Raw genomic sequence first — 16,867 nt, forward strand, 5'->3', positions numbered from 1 at the left:
GTTCTACACCGAGAGGGTTAACTTGAGAATTTTAGAAGTAGATAGGAAGGGTGGACTCAGCAACGAGCATAGCACCGATCATTGGATAAGATTGCTGACGTTGGTCTGAATGCGGTCACGTGCATAAGTTGTACACAAGGTCTTACATTATGTAATATTGCGACATATATGTGAATATATGCTTCGGGCAGCATATATTCACATATACGGTTCAGGCACTTTTGTTGATGGAGTCAAAACTTTAAAAGTGGGCAGCTAGGGGGTCCACTGAGCCTGCGTTTTCCAAAAGCGTCTTGTAACTGTTTTGCATACTCCAACCGAGTCGCTCTTTGAAATGGACTGCAGCCCAATGATAGTAAGCAGAGATTACCCATTCCAAGGTCATGATCTAGCAGACTTAGCACTCTTTGTCCAGAGCACTTACCTATGGCTTCCTCACGTACGTCCAACCATCATGCATCAATCCTTATATCAATCACTAACAACAGTACTTTCCATAGTCAATTATGTCGCTCTCTCTATTCGTTCCTTCTCTTCTCTTCTCCGCATCCGACCACCTCCCGATATCGCAGAAGACCAGCCCCATCCACTCCACACCTTCATCGAAGTCCCTCCTTTCCTTTCGTGCAGCCGCCAAAAAGTACCACATGAGCCTCACTGACGGCGGCGACGGCGCAGGAGAATATGATGTGGTATGCTCTGGGGTACGAGAAGACGGATGCCAGCGCGGAGCATGGCGAAAACCTCAACTGAGAAGACACTGTAATTCTAGAGGATAAGTGGAGTTCTGGCCGTAATACAGAAGGTCCGACTGTCTTTATTCTGTTGGGGTCTGACTACGGGAGACTAAGATCTGACCAGTCTCGATCGTATGGAACAGCGTGAGTAAGTGCTCGTTATTTTACTTCTATGCGTGTCATAACATCCTTTGAGAGTTCAAGTCCAGATTCTGCTCTATTCCCTCAAGCTCTCTCTTCCCAGACCATCCACCCTGTTATCACCTGTAGAATGCCATCCACAGATAACGTTTCTTTTATCCCACCCGTCAAAACCAGTCGCTCGCAGAAGAGAAACCATACTTGACCACCCCTTCCTCCGTCGAGCGTCTCGAGTCCTTCATAGACAAACTTTCCGTGTGGCAGCTTGTATCCATCTTGGCATAAATCTCCCATGCACCCAAATCGCCACAAGATCGAATGTGACTGGATGCCAAGGTTTTGCGAGCCGTAGTGGAGCCTTTGTAGGTATTTGTTTCACGTGTATTCATAACAAGGCTAATTGTTCTAGGTTCAATTAAAGCTTCCATAGCAGTACACGCTCCTTCTCTCCATCCTGCATCTCTCTCTTTCCTTGACTTCCTCGACAGCCTGGACAATACAAGGGACAAAGACAACGATTCCAGCGAGGAGATTTGGCTTCAAAAGTCTTCGCCCGATGTGTCGCCGCTTGGCAAGAGCGGGTGGAGCGCTGCCAAGAAACGTGTCCCATCAGCCGCGTCGGATACGCCTGTCAGGAAGCGCTTGGGAGGTAGGGATGTTAGTTTGTACTGCGAGAGGTAAGGTGCGTGGCGGGCAGCTTCGGTCTCTTATTCATTCGAACACCTTAACTAATGCCTCGTTGATTTGGAAGATACCATTCACCTGCACCAGCAGCATTCAATATCCAATCCTTGATCAAATGTACTGTCTGAGTCGGCATCCGGCGCTCAGCACGACCCATTGAACTTGCTCAATGCACGCAAGGCATTATAGGCCTTCCGAGGCTTTTTTGTGAGGTTTGCCCACCTCTACTAGAGTAAGGACATTAGTGGGCTCAGCCGTGTAATGACCTTCCCACCTGGGTGTCCGTAATTCGGTACAAGACGAGCAAGGCTTTTCATATTGCTGGGCCGCCCGCCGCGTAGTCTAGGGTTGCTTGTTACGTTAGACAATCGGCTCAGATATGTAGGTTGTCTTCAAACTTCAGGAATTCGAAACTGTTAGTTGGTTGATCTTGTTTAGTTTCGGTCAACAGTGTTGTCACTGTCAGTCACTGGTGTTGTCCGGTTTTGTTTTCTACATCGATTGAGTGCAAAGAACGGTTTCAATTATAAGACCGGACAAACCTTACAAGCAGTAGGTAAGTAAGTTGATTAATATTGATTATACCCTAGACTCGGACACGGCATTCGCGGGAACTTCAAAATCAGACGCACGTAAGCAGAGGCTGTTCTGCTTGCTGCATCTGATCAGACAAGCCAGTTTGACTATTTGAACGCGCGGTGATGATTTGCCACCAACTGCTGCAGCAGGATCCTTCATCGCTTACCACACCCGCTCCTACCCGCTCCCGAACTGAATCTTGACGTTTCATAATGCTGGCGCCACATCATCGATCCTCACCTTGAGACAATATAGAGTCTTCGAGCATGATGGCTTGATCGCACTGTCATCGGGTGCCAATAGTTCAGTATGAGACGAGCAAGGCTTTTCAAATTGAATCGTTTCATATTGCTGGTGCCACGTAGTATCAGGGTTGCTTGTTACGTTAGAGAAGCGGCTCAGATATGTAGGTTGCCTTCTTCATGAATTCGACACTGTCAGTTGGTTAATCTGGTGTTGTTCTCGGTCAAACGGTTTCCAAGTTATAGGATCGGCGAAACCTTGCAAGCAATGTAACAATGTAAGTAAGTCGATTGATTAGATCCCAGACTCGCCACGACATTCGCGGGAACTTCAGAACTAGATGCATATAAATTGAACAATGGCCAAGTCCCAAAATCCTCAGAGATAATCGCCTCGTTTCCAGTGAGTAATCCTGAGACTTTAACACTTGGGCAACTTGACCATTGTATCCATTCGACATTTAGCTGTTGCTGGACGTGTTATAGCACCTTCACGTACACACGGTGACACACAATCAAAATTTCGACGGTAGGTATTTTCCTGGCACTGATGGTCATCACTAACGTATATTCTAGATACCATGAAGATTCAGTTCACCTACATTGCCATCCTTGCCTGCTGCCGCTGGGGTGAAGGCAGCAGCTCTTACTAGTGCAGTCTGCGTAGACATGTGCTACAGTGATAACACTCAATGCCTCAGGAACAAAGGCTACTATCCCATCTATGACTCAGAGACTGGCTGCTGGGTCTGCTGCAATGACACATGAGGGGTAGCCATCGAGTTTGTGCAGATGTCGTATCTCGTCGAATTGTCCAGTGTCATAGGTTCTGAAGTCGTTGTAGATGCCACTAAGTAGATAGCGATTCCAATGAAATACTAACCGTAGGTTCGCATGTTCGCCAGCTCCTGCGATATATGTATCACTACTCAGTAATTGTATTAAAAAAGGAACCTAGGAGAGGTGTATTGCATCAATGTTTGGACTCGTCGAAAAACTATCGTTTTACGATCCCTGACATTCCCTGTTTGGTATAGTCTCAGGTGAACTGAATTGATTTCTAACACTTAGACTGCGCGAAATTTCAGCCGCTTTTGCTGATGTGGGGACATTAATTGGGAAGTCCAAACTGGTCTCATTTGTCCCAAAGGTTCGTCGATGCATGTCACGCCTCAGTCGAAGTTTTACATCGGGAGGGTCACCTAACTTTGGATTTCTGGAAGCAAATGGGAGGGGTGGACTTGGCGATTGACGAGCATAGCAATCATTGAATTAATGTCAAGTTGGTCTGAACGCAGTCACGTGCAGCGCGTCACTGTAGATGTCGATTGAAGATTCAGCAAGTTTCAATGTCTTGCATACACCAGCCTCGCTCAAGTGGACTGCGGCAGCCCAAGAAAAGAGTCTCAACAATAATTTTTCCTTCGTCTTCACCCGTATGGTGTAACACCTGCACATTTATTATTTGTGCGTTCCGCACCTTGCGTGGTGCGCGTTTTCGTCAAAAATTGCGCGTTGTCTTTTTATCAGCTGATTGTTTCTACAGCTAGCAGGCCAAGCCACTATATCACGCTTAGCTGATGATATCTACAAGCACAACACAGACGAGTAAGTCCGTTTCCCACTCCCAATTTTCTTAATCAAATCTGCGCGTTGTCTTTGTATCAGCTGATTTTTTCTACAGCTAGCAGGCCAAGCCACTATATCACGCTTAGGAATGATATCTACCAGCACAATACAGACGAGTAAGTCCGTTTCCCGCCATCTCGCCCAAAGATGCTGATGTGAGTGGGCTCCCCAAACTTCCTCGTCTCCATTTAGTTGCTGCCTGTAGTTCTTGTAGTGCAACTCCTTCGTCATCGAGATGAGGTCGAGCATGTGCATAGAGATAGGTAGAGAGTGTTCCTCGTCTCCATCTGTTGCTGCCTGTAGTTCTCAGTAGTGCAACTCCTTCAGTCGTCGAGATGAGGTCGAGCATGTGCATAGAGATAAGTAGCGAGCATTCCTCGTCTCCATCTGTTGCTGCCTGTAGTTCTCATAGTGCAACTCCTTCGTTGTCGAGATGAGGTCGAGCATGTGCATAGAGATCAGTAGCGAGCATTCCTCATCTCCATCTGTTGCTGCCTGTAGTTCTTGTAGTGCAACTCCTTCGTCATCGAGATGAGGTCAATCGCAAACCCGGGGTGTCTATGACAGTAAGTTTGACCTTGAACTGCTTTTCCTCAAGCTCAGCCTTGATGATTTCGACTTTGGTGAACCAGCGCTTGGTGAGCCTAAGTGACAACACATCTGCATCCAATGAGTGTCCGCAAAGTAGTAACGAGTGAATCATGTATCTGACTGCAAGATATCATTAGTAGGTGAGGCATTACGAGGGTGCAAGTTGAACGTAGCGATACGGAATGAAATGACGAGGATACTAGTATGTACTATGATGCACAAAGAACAAAAACTACGAAATTAATGCGCCTGTCATTTAAAAAACAGACCTGGTCACTGCGAGATAGCCTATGCCGACTCTCAAATTACTCGGAGGTTGGCAAGATTGAGCATAGAGTAATGGGAGTCCCATGGATTGATGTATTCCGCGAAAGGGTCATCGTCCTGTATCTTGTTGCGCCACAGGACATCCGCTTCACTGACCGACACAAAGTCTGGTGGAGTGGATATCTTGTTCTCTACTTTGAGGGTAGCTGGCACTCGACTAGTCATAGTACGAAACGATACCGTTTCTGAAATAACAGCAGCGCAGATGTTCATCAACAAGTAGTATAAACGTCAAACGAGTGGAATGATAAACTCACTATAGCTATTGGATTGAGCGCTGGGCTGGGTCGACGGATGAAGTTTGAGTTCAGGGCTCGCAGATTCAGAGTTCATTGAAAATAAGGGAACGGCAGTGTCACTTGCAGGTTCTAGAACAACAAATAAAATAAGCTTGGTTGTCACAATATTTGAGAGACGAACCCTTTTTGAGTTTCTTCTGGACTGCTTTCCTAGTGGCTTCTGATGGTGACGGGGAAAGCAGAGTGTGACTGCGCTTTGCTATAGAAATAGATGAGTACATAATACTATAATTTGAATCACAAATAGTACTCACCGTTCCAGCTTCTCATTGGTGACCTAGTAGGTGCCGCTTTTGCCTTGCCCTTGCCTTTTGGGTCCTTAACGTCCAAATCCGAGGACATATCAAGTTCCATCAATGAACTCGCAAGATCATTGTCTGACTTGATGCTAACTGAATCATCGGTGTCGGACAAAAGGATATCGTTACAATCGTCGTGTTCAGAATCCGATCCAGCTATCACGGGTTGAGTGTTCCAAGACTCGTAAACGCTATCAGGAATCCGGTTCCTTGTGACTAGCGCCAGTAGTATTTCATGAGTACAACTTGAACGAAGCAAAAAATGAACGAGAACACACCAAACCAAAGATGACAATCACTAACACTTGCTTTGTCCCGGCCCTTGTGTTTCGCAAGATCACTCCCAGCTGGAAACCCGATATCGACGACTGTTAGCGTTTGTCCGCACTTGTTGAGGAGCCGCCAAATTGGCTTCTCTTCACGTAACGTAGCTGATTGTCGCTTCTCGACTTGACCGTCGAGGTAATCAAAGACTTTAGGAAACCAACTTTGTAACTGACTGGTGACCTTGCGATAAGTCCATCCACCTTCGATGACGAACTGCTGTTCAAGGTAACAGCCACGGTTTTTCATCGCCTGGATCTCGTTTTGGCCGTTCTTGCTCGGGACTTTGGATACTCTGATAAGACCATTCCTCTGTCAAAAACTGAGTTAGCAAGTTAATCTGTCTCTCGAGGGCTCTTGACTGACATCAACACCGCAAGTCAACATGGCCACTGATGCAACACGAAATGTGTTCCCTGACATTGAGACACTAGAAGAGGTGTTCCTGCGCACTTGGCTTCCAACCATTTGTGAGCTGGTGATTTCCTTATGATCCTGAACGCAATTTTCATGTGAATATATATTTTTGTGCACTACTAGGATAACACTTACCTTTCGCGAGCCTGCTGACGGTACTGGGCCCTTGGCCAGCTTATGATAACCGGCAAGCCGAGTTGATGTCAGAGTTGATAACGCTTCCTCTCGAGCACTGGTGAGCGGCACTAGGCTTCCTTGCTTGCCTGTAGTGGCAAGCTTCAGGTTGTCATTGACGGTTTTTCCACCAGTGATTCGAGTGAAAATATCCTTGATAGCGACTGCAGAACTTGGATGAGGTTTTTCATCAGCATCCTCTTGAACTTCCAGTACCGGTTCACGACTCGTTGAAGCTTTGCGGGGGTGCTTACTGCGACCATGGCCACACTCCGCGCAATGGCCTTCATCCTGTATGTGAGGGAAAAACTCCTCACAGTCACACATTTGACTGTCCGACTTGAGGCCTCTGCAGAAGAGTTCTTGATTCAAGTTGTTGCCTTTGGGATCCATGGCTCGGGAATTGGAGGGCACTGGTGAAAGGGAATGCGGAGACGACTTGAAGCAGTAGACTCGACGTGCAAATGACCTGAAGCAAGGTAATTACGTAGATGGCCCGGCAGTTTATATACAGCTAACAAGGATATGACATTTTACATTGACATGTAGTACTTGTTAGTCGCTACTGGCAGTTAGAAAATATGACAAAACTAATAACGCCTGACACCATAATTTTGCTCAATTAAACCAGATCAGTTCAGCAAGTGAAACGTGGAGTTCTTTTGATCCTTGTCGACCAAAGGTAATAGTCTCGAATGTTGGGTATTCATCTCCGTCCCACTCATCTAGCGTTAGTCTGCAATTGTTTGGCGTGATATCATTGGCTATAACTTCATCAAGGGTGGTGGAAAACTGCTGTCGTGTTGCGTCATCAACAAAAGGGTTCTGTTGTGACGGCATGCTAATGGCCTCATGACGGATCTGGTGTCTTTGCTGGTTGTTGATGGCCTGTACCATAGTACTCGGATGTTCGCCATCGCTATCTGAGTCGCTGTCTTCTTCATCAGCAGGGTGTCCAGCTTCTGTTTGATGACGCTGTCGAGTTGTCGTGTGACCATGGACCCCGTAGTACTCGTTAATCACGTCAGGATGCACACCTTCACAGTCATCATGATAGATGCCAAACTGCAAGTGCCCTAAAAAACGTAAATCTTATGTGTCCGTCCAGTAATTTGTCAATGTTACATCAAAAATTCAACTGCGAGTTTACCTTGGGACTCTTATTGTTGGTGTCAGGACCGCAAATGGGATGACAGTTCCATTCCGCCTGAAAATTTAAGCAATCCGAATTGATTTCATCAAGAAATAAACTCTGGAGCAACCAGATGTGATTCGCGGCCTGAGGGTCAAGCCCATGATAATTTTCGAGTCAGGTAAAGAACGCTCTCCATCTCCTAGCAAATTGAGTGCCAACCTCGACCCACAAACATTTGATTCGAGTATTCCGAGTAGAGCTTAGTACGTTGGGTGTTAGTACTACATAACATAAACCAATGGGATCACAACTCACGATCCCCACATGAAGGAGGCACGCCATGGTCCGTTCTTCATTATCATGTAAGTTGCTATATCGAGATTCTCTCCACCCCGATCTCCTCGCACTCGAGAAGGCGTCCCGAAAACTTGCGTCGCCTGCTTAAAAACGTCCAAAACAGTTGTCAAACGATTGTTATTACTTGCTTGCAATCCCATTATCTGGCAGAAATACAAATGAGAATCAATAAACTGTACAAACAAACATATCAAACTGTTCTGCAGAAACCGTCAATAAAACCGTGAATCACTATCCCCCAGCGAATTAATTTATGGTGCCCATCGATGTGCCACAATGCATTAGGCCACTTAACATGATACTTACACCGACGTTTGACCCGTCGGTCGCGCAACACCTGACCTAATCTGTCGACTCTGCGGAGCGATTCTACCACCCGTCGATGCTGCACTCGCAGTCCATGCCTGTGGAGAAAACCAATGATGTACCTTATACCTGAATCAGTTGATGCTACACTCGCAGTCCATGCCTGCGGAGAAAACCAATGATGCACCTTATACCTGAATCAGGCCGCTTTTTCTTGAACTCGGTGATGAGAAGATCAAGGTCGATGTTAGTAAGGTTCAAGTATTTTCTTTCAACTCCATAGCGCTTCATATAACGTCGTAATGTGTTCCTGTGGACTCCGAGCATTTCAGAAAGCTCAGTAAGTTTGATTTGTCGGGAAGTCGAGACTGCTTCAGTGAGGAATCCAACATCGATCATTTTTTTTGGACGCCCTGGACGCCCTGTGTGCAACAAGGCCACTGGTTCCGGAAACACGACATTTTCATCCATGCTGTTGCACAATCAATGACGCAAAATACATATCAGAGATGGATTACCAATTCTGCATATTGTACTGAAATGACGACAAAAGCACGAAGAGATCTCCCAGCAAATGTGCTGTATGAGAGAGCCAATCTTGCATCTCATGTCCTTGAGGGTCGCATGCGAGGGCTTCAAGCAATGGGATAGCATCCCCTGATACAGCATCTATATGAAATGTGAGCTGGATTGGGTCGGCATCTTCTTGACTAAGAATACGATGGGCGCGTCGGTAAATATCTGACAAAGTATTGTGGGCAGTGCGAATATTTGCAGACCACGGATTCTGATTTAGCATGTGAGACGGAAATTGAGGCAAAGCAGTTGGTAGCGCAGGCATCACAATAGATTGACTTGAATATGGTGTAGCCACTGTAGCGTTTGATGACCATTGACGACCAAAACAACATAAGCAAAGTGTGCGCGTGAGACGAGGCAAATAACAGTCGCAAACATACGGTTCTAATTATTTCATAGCTGATCTTTGTTCTTGTACATCCTTTCGAATCGTCAATATGTCAAAGGCAACTTGACACCCTATTTACTACTTTCATGCGTCAAGCCATATCTTCCAGGTGTGTTTTACTAATTTATTCTTCATTTTGGACTCACAACTTGAAATATTTTGTGCCGGCAGGTTGAGAACATACTGTACAAGCTCTGCAGTTCAATTTTATCTTCAGCTTCCAACGTCTTTTGTGACATGTTTGCTGCTACACAGAACAGCGGTCAAATAGAGCTGGACGGCATGAGCAATGACAAGCCCATTCACCTCAAAGGAATATCCCGGGACGCCTTTGAGTTGTTTCTCGAGCTTACCTTCGGAAGGTATGTTGATGCCCTTATTCTTCTATGTAGCCACTTGACAATCTGTACTAGGATACGTGCCGGCTCATATACACTCGACGAGCTTACAAAATTCCTCCATTTCTGCGACATGTACCAATGTTGTCATGCGCGAGAATTTATTGTTTCCCATGTGTTTGCAGCACATTTCCGCTTCCACCCAGCTCAACTAATAAACCTGGCTATCAAATATCACATCCGTTCACTTTTCCCATTTGCTTTTCAGCAACTTGCAGAAACTCCCATTACCAAGATCACCCATGCACACCGGGAGCTGATGGGCAACGAGGTCTTTCTAAATGTGGTTTATGTTCAAGCTGCCCTTGATCACCATCGTCAAATTGTGGCTGCGGAGGAACCAAGAATATTGATGCACTCGAATGATTGCGATGACCCGGCTGGTTGCAGCGAGGATTGGCACGCTACATGGTGGAATGGTATGGGCCGTTTTCTTCTCGATGGTAGGAACCCTCAACCATACGGCGATGCCGTCAAACGCTTCAAGGATATGTTGTTTGGCCGTGTCAGCAAGGGCTGTAAAGATCTTATGTTCAAAATTCTCGATGAGGGTGCAGCATTCCATCATGCAGAACACTTTATTACCGAGGCCTGCCAATTTCTGTTAGAGAAACTGGTATTTGAGCCCTAACATCTTGCTAGTAGCTACTATTGTGTACTGGTTTACAAGGACTTTGGCATGGTCTCGTCATATTTGTAGCAGCTTGAAGGACTCAGCGTCAATACATGTACCGTAGAATATATGTCCATCACTCACAATGAACAGAAGCCGGAATAGAGACTCATTCCTAAGTGTGATATAGTGGCTTGGCCTGCTAGCTGTAGAAACAATCAGCTGATACAAAGACAACGCGCAGATTTGATTAAGAAAATTGGGAGTGGGAAACGCGCACCGCGCAATTTTTGACGAAAACGCGCACCGCGCAAGGTGCGGAACGCGCAAATAATAAATGTGCAGGTGTTACACCATACACCCGCGTCGAGCGTCTCGAGTCCTTCATGGACAAACTCTCCATGTGGCAGCTCGTATTCCTCATGGATACATCTAGCACGCATGGAACTCGCCATAAAAACAAACTTGACTGGATGCGAAGGTTTTGCCAGGACGTAGTGGAGCCTCTGTAAGTGTTCATTTCACATGTATTAATAATTAGGTTAATCGATCGTTTAAATCAAAGCTTCCAGAGCAGTGCACCCTCCTCCGCTCTAAACTCTTCCCAACTCTCCCTTCTTTGAGTCAGATGATCCCCCTTCTCCTGGACCCTCTACAGATAAATCCCTTCCCGGTTCTCGTTCTCGCCATATATAACCTACTACTGCCGCAGGACCGCAATCGCTCACCCTCCGAGTCGTTCGCCTGGGAAAAGAAAACAAACGCGCAGCAAGCGCGGGTGCAACACAGGACAAGGCACTGCAAGTGTACTGACCCAGCAAACAAGCATGTCGCGTGCGTAGAGGGGAAAAGATTGGTCTAAGACTGCGGTGTCGCAGACAGACATAAAGGCACCTGCTGCAACCGCTAAGTGCGTCAAGTCCTCTCGATCTCACTCAGCGCAAGTGATTACCCTCGTATCCGCTACGCCCGTAAAGAAACCCTATCCTCATGCCAGATCAAACGCATCAGCTCGGACCTCGTGTCCAATACTATAGCCAGGAGCTCAAGTTCACACCGCACCGAGAGGAGTGTACATACCGCAGGAACAAGCTCTCCCCGCACCCCACTGGGAGATCGTCAATCCCTCCTACTTCCCGCAGCTAGAGCCTTACACCGGCCAACATTGACGATGACGAGCTTCCTCCCGCATCTGTCCATTCACTCGACCAATGCAAGAGACAAAGACGAGGATTCCGACGAGGAGATTTGGTTTCCAAAGTCTTTGCCCAATATGTTCCTGCTTGGCAAGAGCGGGTGGAGCGCAGGTGCCAAGAAACACGTCCGTCAGCTGCGTCGGATATGCCTGTCATGAAGTGCATGAGGCTTGGGAGGTAGGGATGTCAGTTTGTACTGCGAGAGGTGAGGTGGGTGGTGGGTAGCTTCAGTCTCTTATTCATTCGAACACCTTAGCTAATGCCTCGTTGATTTATCAGATACTATTCACTGCATCGCCATTCAATATTCAGTGTTCAATCCTTGATCAAATGTACTGTCCTGGTCGGCATCCGGCGCCCAGCAGGAGACACATTAAACTTGCTCAACGCACACACGCTCTCCAATTTACGCATCCTTAAAGTTTAAAACGTGGTGTAATGCAGTTTCCATCAGGGAACACATATTCTGGTTTTGCCGGCTCCGGGCGGGTCGGTTGAACAATCCTCACAATGATCGCCACTAACACGGGCTCGACACAATGTCAATCCCGCAGCCTCTCAAACTCAGAATATTGTCCTTAACATGAAACTAGTGCACTAGTGCCACCATTAGGCACACACATATGGGGCACGGGGATTGTTTTCTGGTATGTATTCAAACGACTGTCTTGCACTAGTGCGCTGATGATATATTATCTATCATTGTCTTTATAACTACTTCCATTCTTCCCTTAGGGTGCATTCCTGCTTAACACTGCAACAGCCTTCTGCTACTCTAGTAAGCTGAGTTATTCCCTTCCAAAATCGAACACTCTCAGGTAGGGCTATAATTTCCTGGCAAGGCATCGTAGGCCTTCCAACATTTGCAAAGTTACGCATCATGTATGGCCTTCCGAGGCTTCGTCAGTGAGGTTTGCCTACGTCTACTAGAGTAGGGACACTAGTGGGCTCGGACTTGTGATGCCTTCCGGCTAAATGTACTTCCAAGGATCCAGTGATTACCCCCAATTGGTACTTCGAATGTCCGAGAATCGCCGTACTATAAAACTGCGGTCATGGTAACTTTATCGCCATGCCCATCCCCCGCACCAATAATTTCCCAGGGAGCACGAGAAGTAATGTCCAAGCCTGAGCTGAGCCTGGCCAGCGAGCTTACTCGTTCACCAAGCCATCATCTCAACCTCGAGAAGGACAAGCACCATGCCGTTGAGCGCAGTCTTTTGCGCTCCGTTTTCATTGTCGTGGCCTGCACCGCTGTATTGGTGGTCAACGTATGTCCTCATCATGGTCATATTCCTCGACATTTTTTGTGACGTCTTGCCCTATTGACTACAGGCTTCTAATTCCACTTCTGTCTCTATCTCGCTCCCAACCATCGAAAGGGACCTAGATATTGACGAAGCACAGCTGCAGTGGGTTGTATCTGCCTATTCGCTTAGTTCGGTGCGTGCTCGCTTCTCTCCAATGACCATCTCTTTTCGTCCCGGCTAACTTCCCACCAAGGCTTGCCTTCTCTTATTCTTTGGTAGATTGGCGGATCTCTATGGTCGAAAAAGGGCGTTCGTAATCGGTAATGTCTGGCTAGTCGCCTTGTCTCTTGGTTGTGGCTTTGCACAAAGTGGGTGCAGCCTTCCAATTTGTCGGCCAGTTCAGTCTACTCAGTCCTATCACAGATGGTCTTATCCTGGCCGTCTTGCGCGCCTTCCAAGGCGTTGGTGGCGCCGTTACAATACCCTCTGCAGTGAGTGATATCTATACCCTGTGGACAGGAAGTTTTCATCCAGTATGTCAGCTCGGTATCCTGGCGCATTCATTCCCTCCCTCTAGAGCGCGCTCAATAGCATTTGCAACTTTTGCAGCGGGTGCTCCTGTTGGAGGCGCATTTGGCGGGGCGATAGGCGCCGTCCTTGTAGAATTTTCTCCGTGCGTCATGAGTTGGTCATGCACGACACCATTTTAATGTCTTCATACAGGACGCATTGGCGCTCCGTATTCTATTTGACTGCTGGAATTTCTGCCCTAACAGGAATTACCGGTATGATTTCATTCGACGCGGATGTTCCCTCAACGGAAATCGTGGAACGTGTCGACTGGATCGGGGCCTCGCTTGTCACCATCGGTTTGGTGTTAATTGTATTTGTACTTGGTCAAGGAGAACTCGCCTCTCAAGGCTGGAAAACTCCGTGTGAGACTTCCCCTCTCTCATATATTGCGTTATCGCTAAATTGCGCATCATCGCTAGATATTATTGTGCTTCTCATCGCCGGGGTTATCATGGTTTCACTGTTCCTGCATTGGGAACGACACTTGGAGCAAGTTCAAGATGATCCATCTAGAACACCGTCCGCATGGACACCACCGCCACTGATGAGGCCCTCGACTTGGACGCGAGCCAAAGGTCGGATGGCTGTTATCCTCGCCATCGCATTCTTAGAATGGAGCGGATTCATGAGCTGGCTCTTCTGGATGCAGGCATGTCGACTTCATTCTACCTTGTCGGGACGTAATGGCGCTGATTATGCCCCGTTCTAGTTGTACTATCAGAACTACTTGTCACTCACACCGATACAAAGTATGGTCCGGCAAATTCCAATGCCCATTTTCGGCTGTTTGTGCAACGTTTTCGTTGCGATGGTCATTGCCAAATTGCCTTTGGTCGTCTTTGTAGGTATGGACTCCACACGAGGAATGTATTACATGTGAAGCTAACTCGTCGTCCAGTAAGTGGAACGCTGCTAACAGCGTCTGCCGGCGTCCTGTTTGCCCTGATTGATCCATCTGCCACGTACTGGTCCTTTTGCTTCCCGTCCGCGGTTCTTGTCGTGTTTGGCGCTGATTTTGTGTACTCATCTGGTACACTTTTCATCGCCAAGCACGCGCTCCCACATGAGCACAGCGTGGCCGGAGCGCTGTTCCAAACTATGACACAGGTAAGTGCCTTTAAAAGTAGCTAACGTTGTCCTGTTCTAAGGTCGGGTTCTTCGGGATAGCTCGGCAATGCATTCGGTCTCACTATAACCACCATTGTGTTTAACACTGTGATTCAAAAAAAGTCTGTTGACCTTGGCGTCACTGTCAATTCCGCTGGCACCAACGTGCCTCGGTCCGCACAGCTTGCGGGATATAGATCTGCACAATGGACTTCCGCTTCATTGGCACTCATGGGTGAGCACTGCGATTTTGGCCCTGCGTTGAGACAGCCTTACCGACGATCTGTAACTATAGCCGCGCTGTTGGCAGGGCTTTTCCTTCGCAGTGTGGGGATTGTGGGAGACAAGAAAATTATCGAGCATACTGACTCTGATCAGACCAAGACGGTACAGCCTGAATTGAATGGTGCCAAAACACCGTCCACATCCAGCTCAGCAGATATCATCACCTAGTAAGGAACACCTCATACTATCATAGATCCTCGCGTATGTACCCTCCTTCTCAATTGTTCGATCATATCATTGTGCTCGAATCGAACCGAAATTCCATGTTAGACATCTTCCATCACGAATTTTCTATGTACTCTTATTGCTTAGATTCTCTGGCATTGTATTGTTCTGTCGTTTCCGTTTCCTTGTTTACCCGGTGAGATGTACCGGTAATAACACCTGTAGAGCATTACTCCTTATTTTGCGTGACATGTACTACTAATACAACGACTTTGACCCTCTTCGAGCCTACATTCGCGTACTGTGGCACGTGCGGTGATTCTAATACTTGTTCTCTTCCATACGTTGGCGTACGAAATACCTGCATGTGGTTATTCATGTAAATGCATGGAACAAGCTTTGAGTACTGAACTATACAAATAACCATTGCTGGCTTGCATCATGGATGACTGCAGGGCTGCGAGGTATGAACATGTGTGACTTGCGTGGTGAGTGGTGGTGTAGCAAGGAGGCGTCACCATAAAAACCGGAGACAGCACAGCCAACGGAGGAGTTCACGAGAGGCCGCGTAACTGATACCACTTTGATATCGCACTGCATTTCCAGATCAGCGAGTCCTTTCTTTTATACGACTTTTCAAGGATTATTTTAAGACTACTTGCGAGTGGGTATCTATAGCTGAAATTTGTTTAAAACTGCAGTGGAGATGAGTGGCGTTGTAGAAAGTCGGGTGCTACCGTGGCTCGATGTCTTGGCCATCAAGTTCGATGATGGTTAACTGATGGTTATCGATCGAGAAAACACACTTGGTAAGGCTTGCGTGCCATGTCCAGTAATCGGCAATGATATCGCTTGCGTGGTGTGAACATATATGACGGCGCGAGGCACATCTAGCCATTCGTCATAGATCAGAGCACATAACACTATAAAGAAGACATGCACCAATGCAGAAGTGGGCAGCACTTAGACTTGGAAGGACGACATTGATTCATCAGGTAACTGGCTACCAGATGAATCGGTTCAAACTTCAGAGTAACGTAGGTCAGCACGCGAGGAACTAGACGAACGAACGACAAGACTAGGTGATGATGTATCCAGAAACAAACCTTTTCTGGTGACGGGCACTGATACAACAGTAAGGGCACTTCTGTCAGTGTCGTGGAATTCTCAAGTGTCAATGAAGAAGCAGGATCTTTGACGATAATGTTCCGATCTAATCCTGGGCCTGCCAACTGAACGTATTGAGCCGCCGCACTCCCAGGCATGACCTGAACCCTCCTGAACCTAATACCTGAACATCGTGGTTCAAGTTCTACCAGTACTTGCAGTGCTGGCAGAAACGATAGCGATGCAGGCGCTGAGGCTCGACATCAATTCTACTACGAGCATATTGCCAACCACTGAATCAACTTTGATAAGTAAATGATTCTAACGTGTTGGAACTTGGCACCAGCCGCATTCTGAATGCACGGTTGCGTGCAGCGCGTCTCATTGACGATCGCCAGTTCAACATGGTGAACCCAATGCACATGAGAAGTCTACCGCAAGTCTGCGATCGTCACGAGTAGTACGGAACACTGTATTCATGCAGCACAGCGTACAATAGAATGAGCGATACAGCAGGCACGCCGGGGCCTCGACACGGACGAACGAAGCTTGTAGCCCTGGCGCAAAGAAAAATATACATTCAGGGCTAGCGACAAGCCACGAGGAATTACACCTAGATCCTGTCTAAAGCATGTAATCATATCCATCCCACACACTACCCGCGTACACATATACATATGCACACGACACGAGGCGGGATTGTTTAATATTGCACCGGAAAAACCACTTCAGGAACTGCAATGAGCAATGCGGTGCCTGTACACAGTGGTGCGTTGATTGAGGTGTCGGTGGTAGCAGCCAATTGGGACATGGAAAAAGGAGGAAAGAGGAAAGAGAGAGATCCGATTCCTGAAAGATTGAGAAAAATCTCGGTGAATTTTGACGCTGAGAGACCTCTTTGTTGGGGTGCAGCAGTAAACCATGAAAAGCTTTATTATAAACAAAGCGGTTCCGAGTCACATCAA

The 16,867-nt window shown here is 47.1% G+C and overlaps 6 protein-coding genes across 6 annotated transcripts; 3 read left to right on the forward strand and 3 right to left on the reverse strand.

Annotated features, from left to right (window-relative positions):
• Positions 1–208: 208 nt before the first annotated feature.
• On the forward strand, positions 209–1,178 carry EDB91DRAFT_1140832 (uncharacterized protein; the record flags this gene model as incomplete). Its single annotated transcript, XM_041318980.1, has 4 exons — positions 209–355; positions 416–439; positions 501–885; positions 934–1,178. Coding segments are annotated over exons 1-3 (298 nt in total), but the record flags the coding sequence as incomplete, so codon positions are not given.
• Positions 1,179–4,563: 3,385 nt separating this feature from the next.
• On the reverse strand, positions 4,564–5,632 carry EDB91DRAFT_1140841 (uncharacterized protein). Its single transcript, XM_041318981.1, has 4 exons — positions 5,484–5,632; positions 5,351–5,428; positions 5,188–5,298; positions 4,564–5,115 (listed from the first exon to the last, which is right to left on the reverse strand). Exons 1-4 carry the CDS (start codon positions 5,581–5,583, stop codon positions 4,904–4,906), a joined length of 501 nt encoding a protein of 166 aa, XP_041175852.1. The 5' UTR covers positions 5,584–5,632; the 3' UTR covers positions 4,564–4,903.
• A 1,429-nt stretch (positions 5,633–7,061) lies between these two features.
• Positions 7,062–7,934, reverse strand: EDB91DRAFT_1055220 (uncharacterized protein; the record flags this gene model as incomplete). Its single annotated transcript, XM_041313895.1, has 4 exons — positions 7,062–7,508; positions 7,594–7,693; positions 7,766–7,837; positions 7,894–7,934. The coding sequence occupies 4 exons, from the start codon at positions 7,932–7,934 to the stop codon at positions 7,062–7,064; spliced, it is 660 nt and encodes a 219-aa protein (XP_041175853.1).
• A 209-nt stretch (positions 7,935–8,143) lies between these two features.
• On the reverse strand, positions 8,144–8,577 carry EDB91DRAFT_1007758 (uncharacterized protein; the record flags this gene model as incomplete). The annotated part of the gene is made up of 2 exons (XM_041312355.1): positions 8,144–8,339; positions 8,390–8,577. Coding segments are annotated over 2 exons (384 nt in total), but the record flags the coding sequence as incomplete, so codon positions are not given.
• Positions 8,578–9,445: 868 nt separating this feature from the next.
• EDB91DRAFT_1290900 (uncharacterized protein) lies at positions 9,446–10,303 on the forward strand (the record flags this gene model as incomplete). Its single annotated transcript, XM_041324845.1, has 2 exons — positions 9,446–9,570; positions 9,622–10,303. The coding sequence occupies 2 exons, from the start codon at positions 9,446–9,448 to the stop codon at positions 10,235–10,237; spliced, it is 741 nt and encodes a 246-aa protein (XP_041175855.1). The 3' UTR covers positions 10,238–10,303.
• A 2,230-nt stretch (positions 10,304–12,533) lies between these two features.
• Positions 12,534–14,798, forward strand: EDB91DRAFT_1083101 (major facilitator superfamily domain-containing protein; the record flags this gene model as incomplete). Its single annotated transcript, XM_041315579.1, has 13 exons — positions 12,534–12,686; positions 12,751–12,858; positions 12,919–13,033; positions 13,089–13,156; positions 13,185–13,198; positions 13,243–13,338; positions 13,389–13,600; positions 13,658–13,918; positions 13,948–14,027; positions 14,084–14,135; positions 14,158–14,345; positions 14,469–14,580; positions 14,641–14,798. The coding sequence occupies 13 exons, from the start codon at positions 12,534–12,536 to the stop codon at positions 14,796–14,798; spliced, it is 1,617 nt and encodes a 538-aa protein (XP_041175856.1).
• Positions 14,799–16,867: the final 2,069 nt, after the last annotated feature.

Source organism: Suillus paluster, assembly GCF_016628075.1.
Source record: "Suillus paluster strain FC165 chromosome Unknown EDB91scaffold_36, whole genome shotgun sequence".
Classification (NCBI taxonomy): domain Eukaryota; kingdom Fungi; phylum Basidiomycota; class Agaricomycetes; order Boletales; family Suillaceae; genus Suillus; species Suillus paluster.

What these genes read in the sequence shown, in the direction of transcription:
- EDB91DRAFT_1140841 (XM_041318981.1), bottom strand. Translation starts at nt 5,583, where the DNA reads ATGGAACTTGATATGTCCTCGGATTTGGACGTTAAGGACCCAAAAGGC. An exon ending in CCAGAAGAAACTCAAAAAGG is followed by an intron (nt 5,299 to 5,350) that starts GTTCGTCTCTCA and finishes TTGTTGTTCTAG; the next exon opens with AACCTGCAAGTGACACTGCC. An exon ending in CGCTCAATCCAATAGCTATA is followed by an intron (nt 5,116 to 5,187) that starts GTGAGTTTATCA and finishes CTGTTATTTCAG; the next exon opens with AAACGGTATCGTTTCGTACT.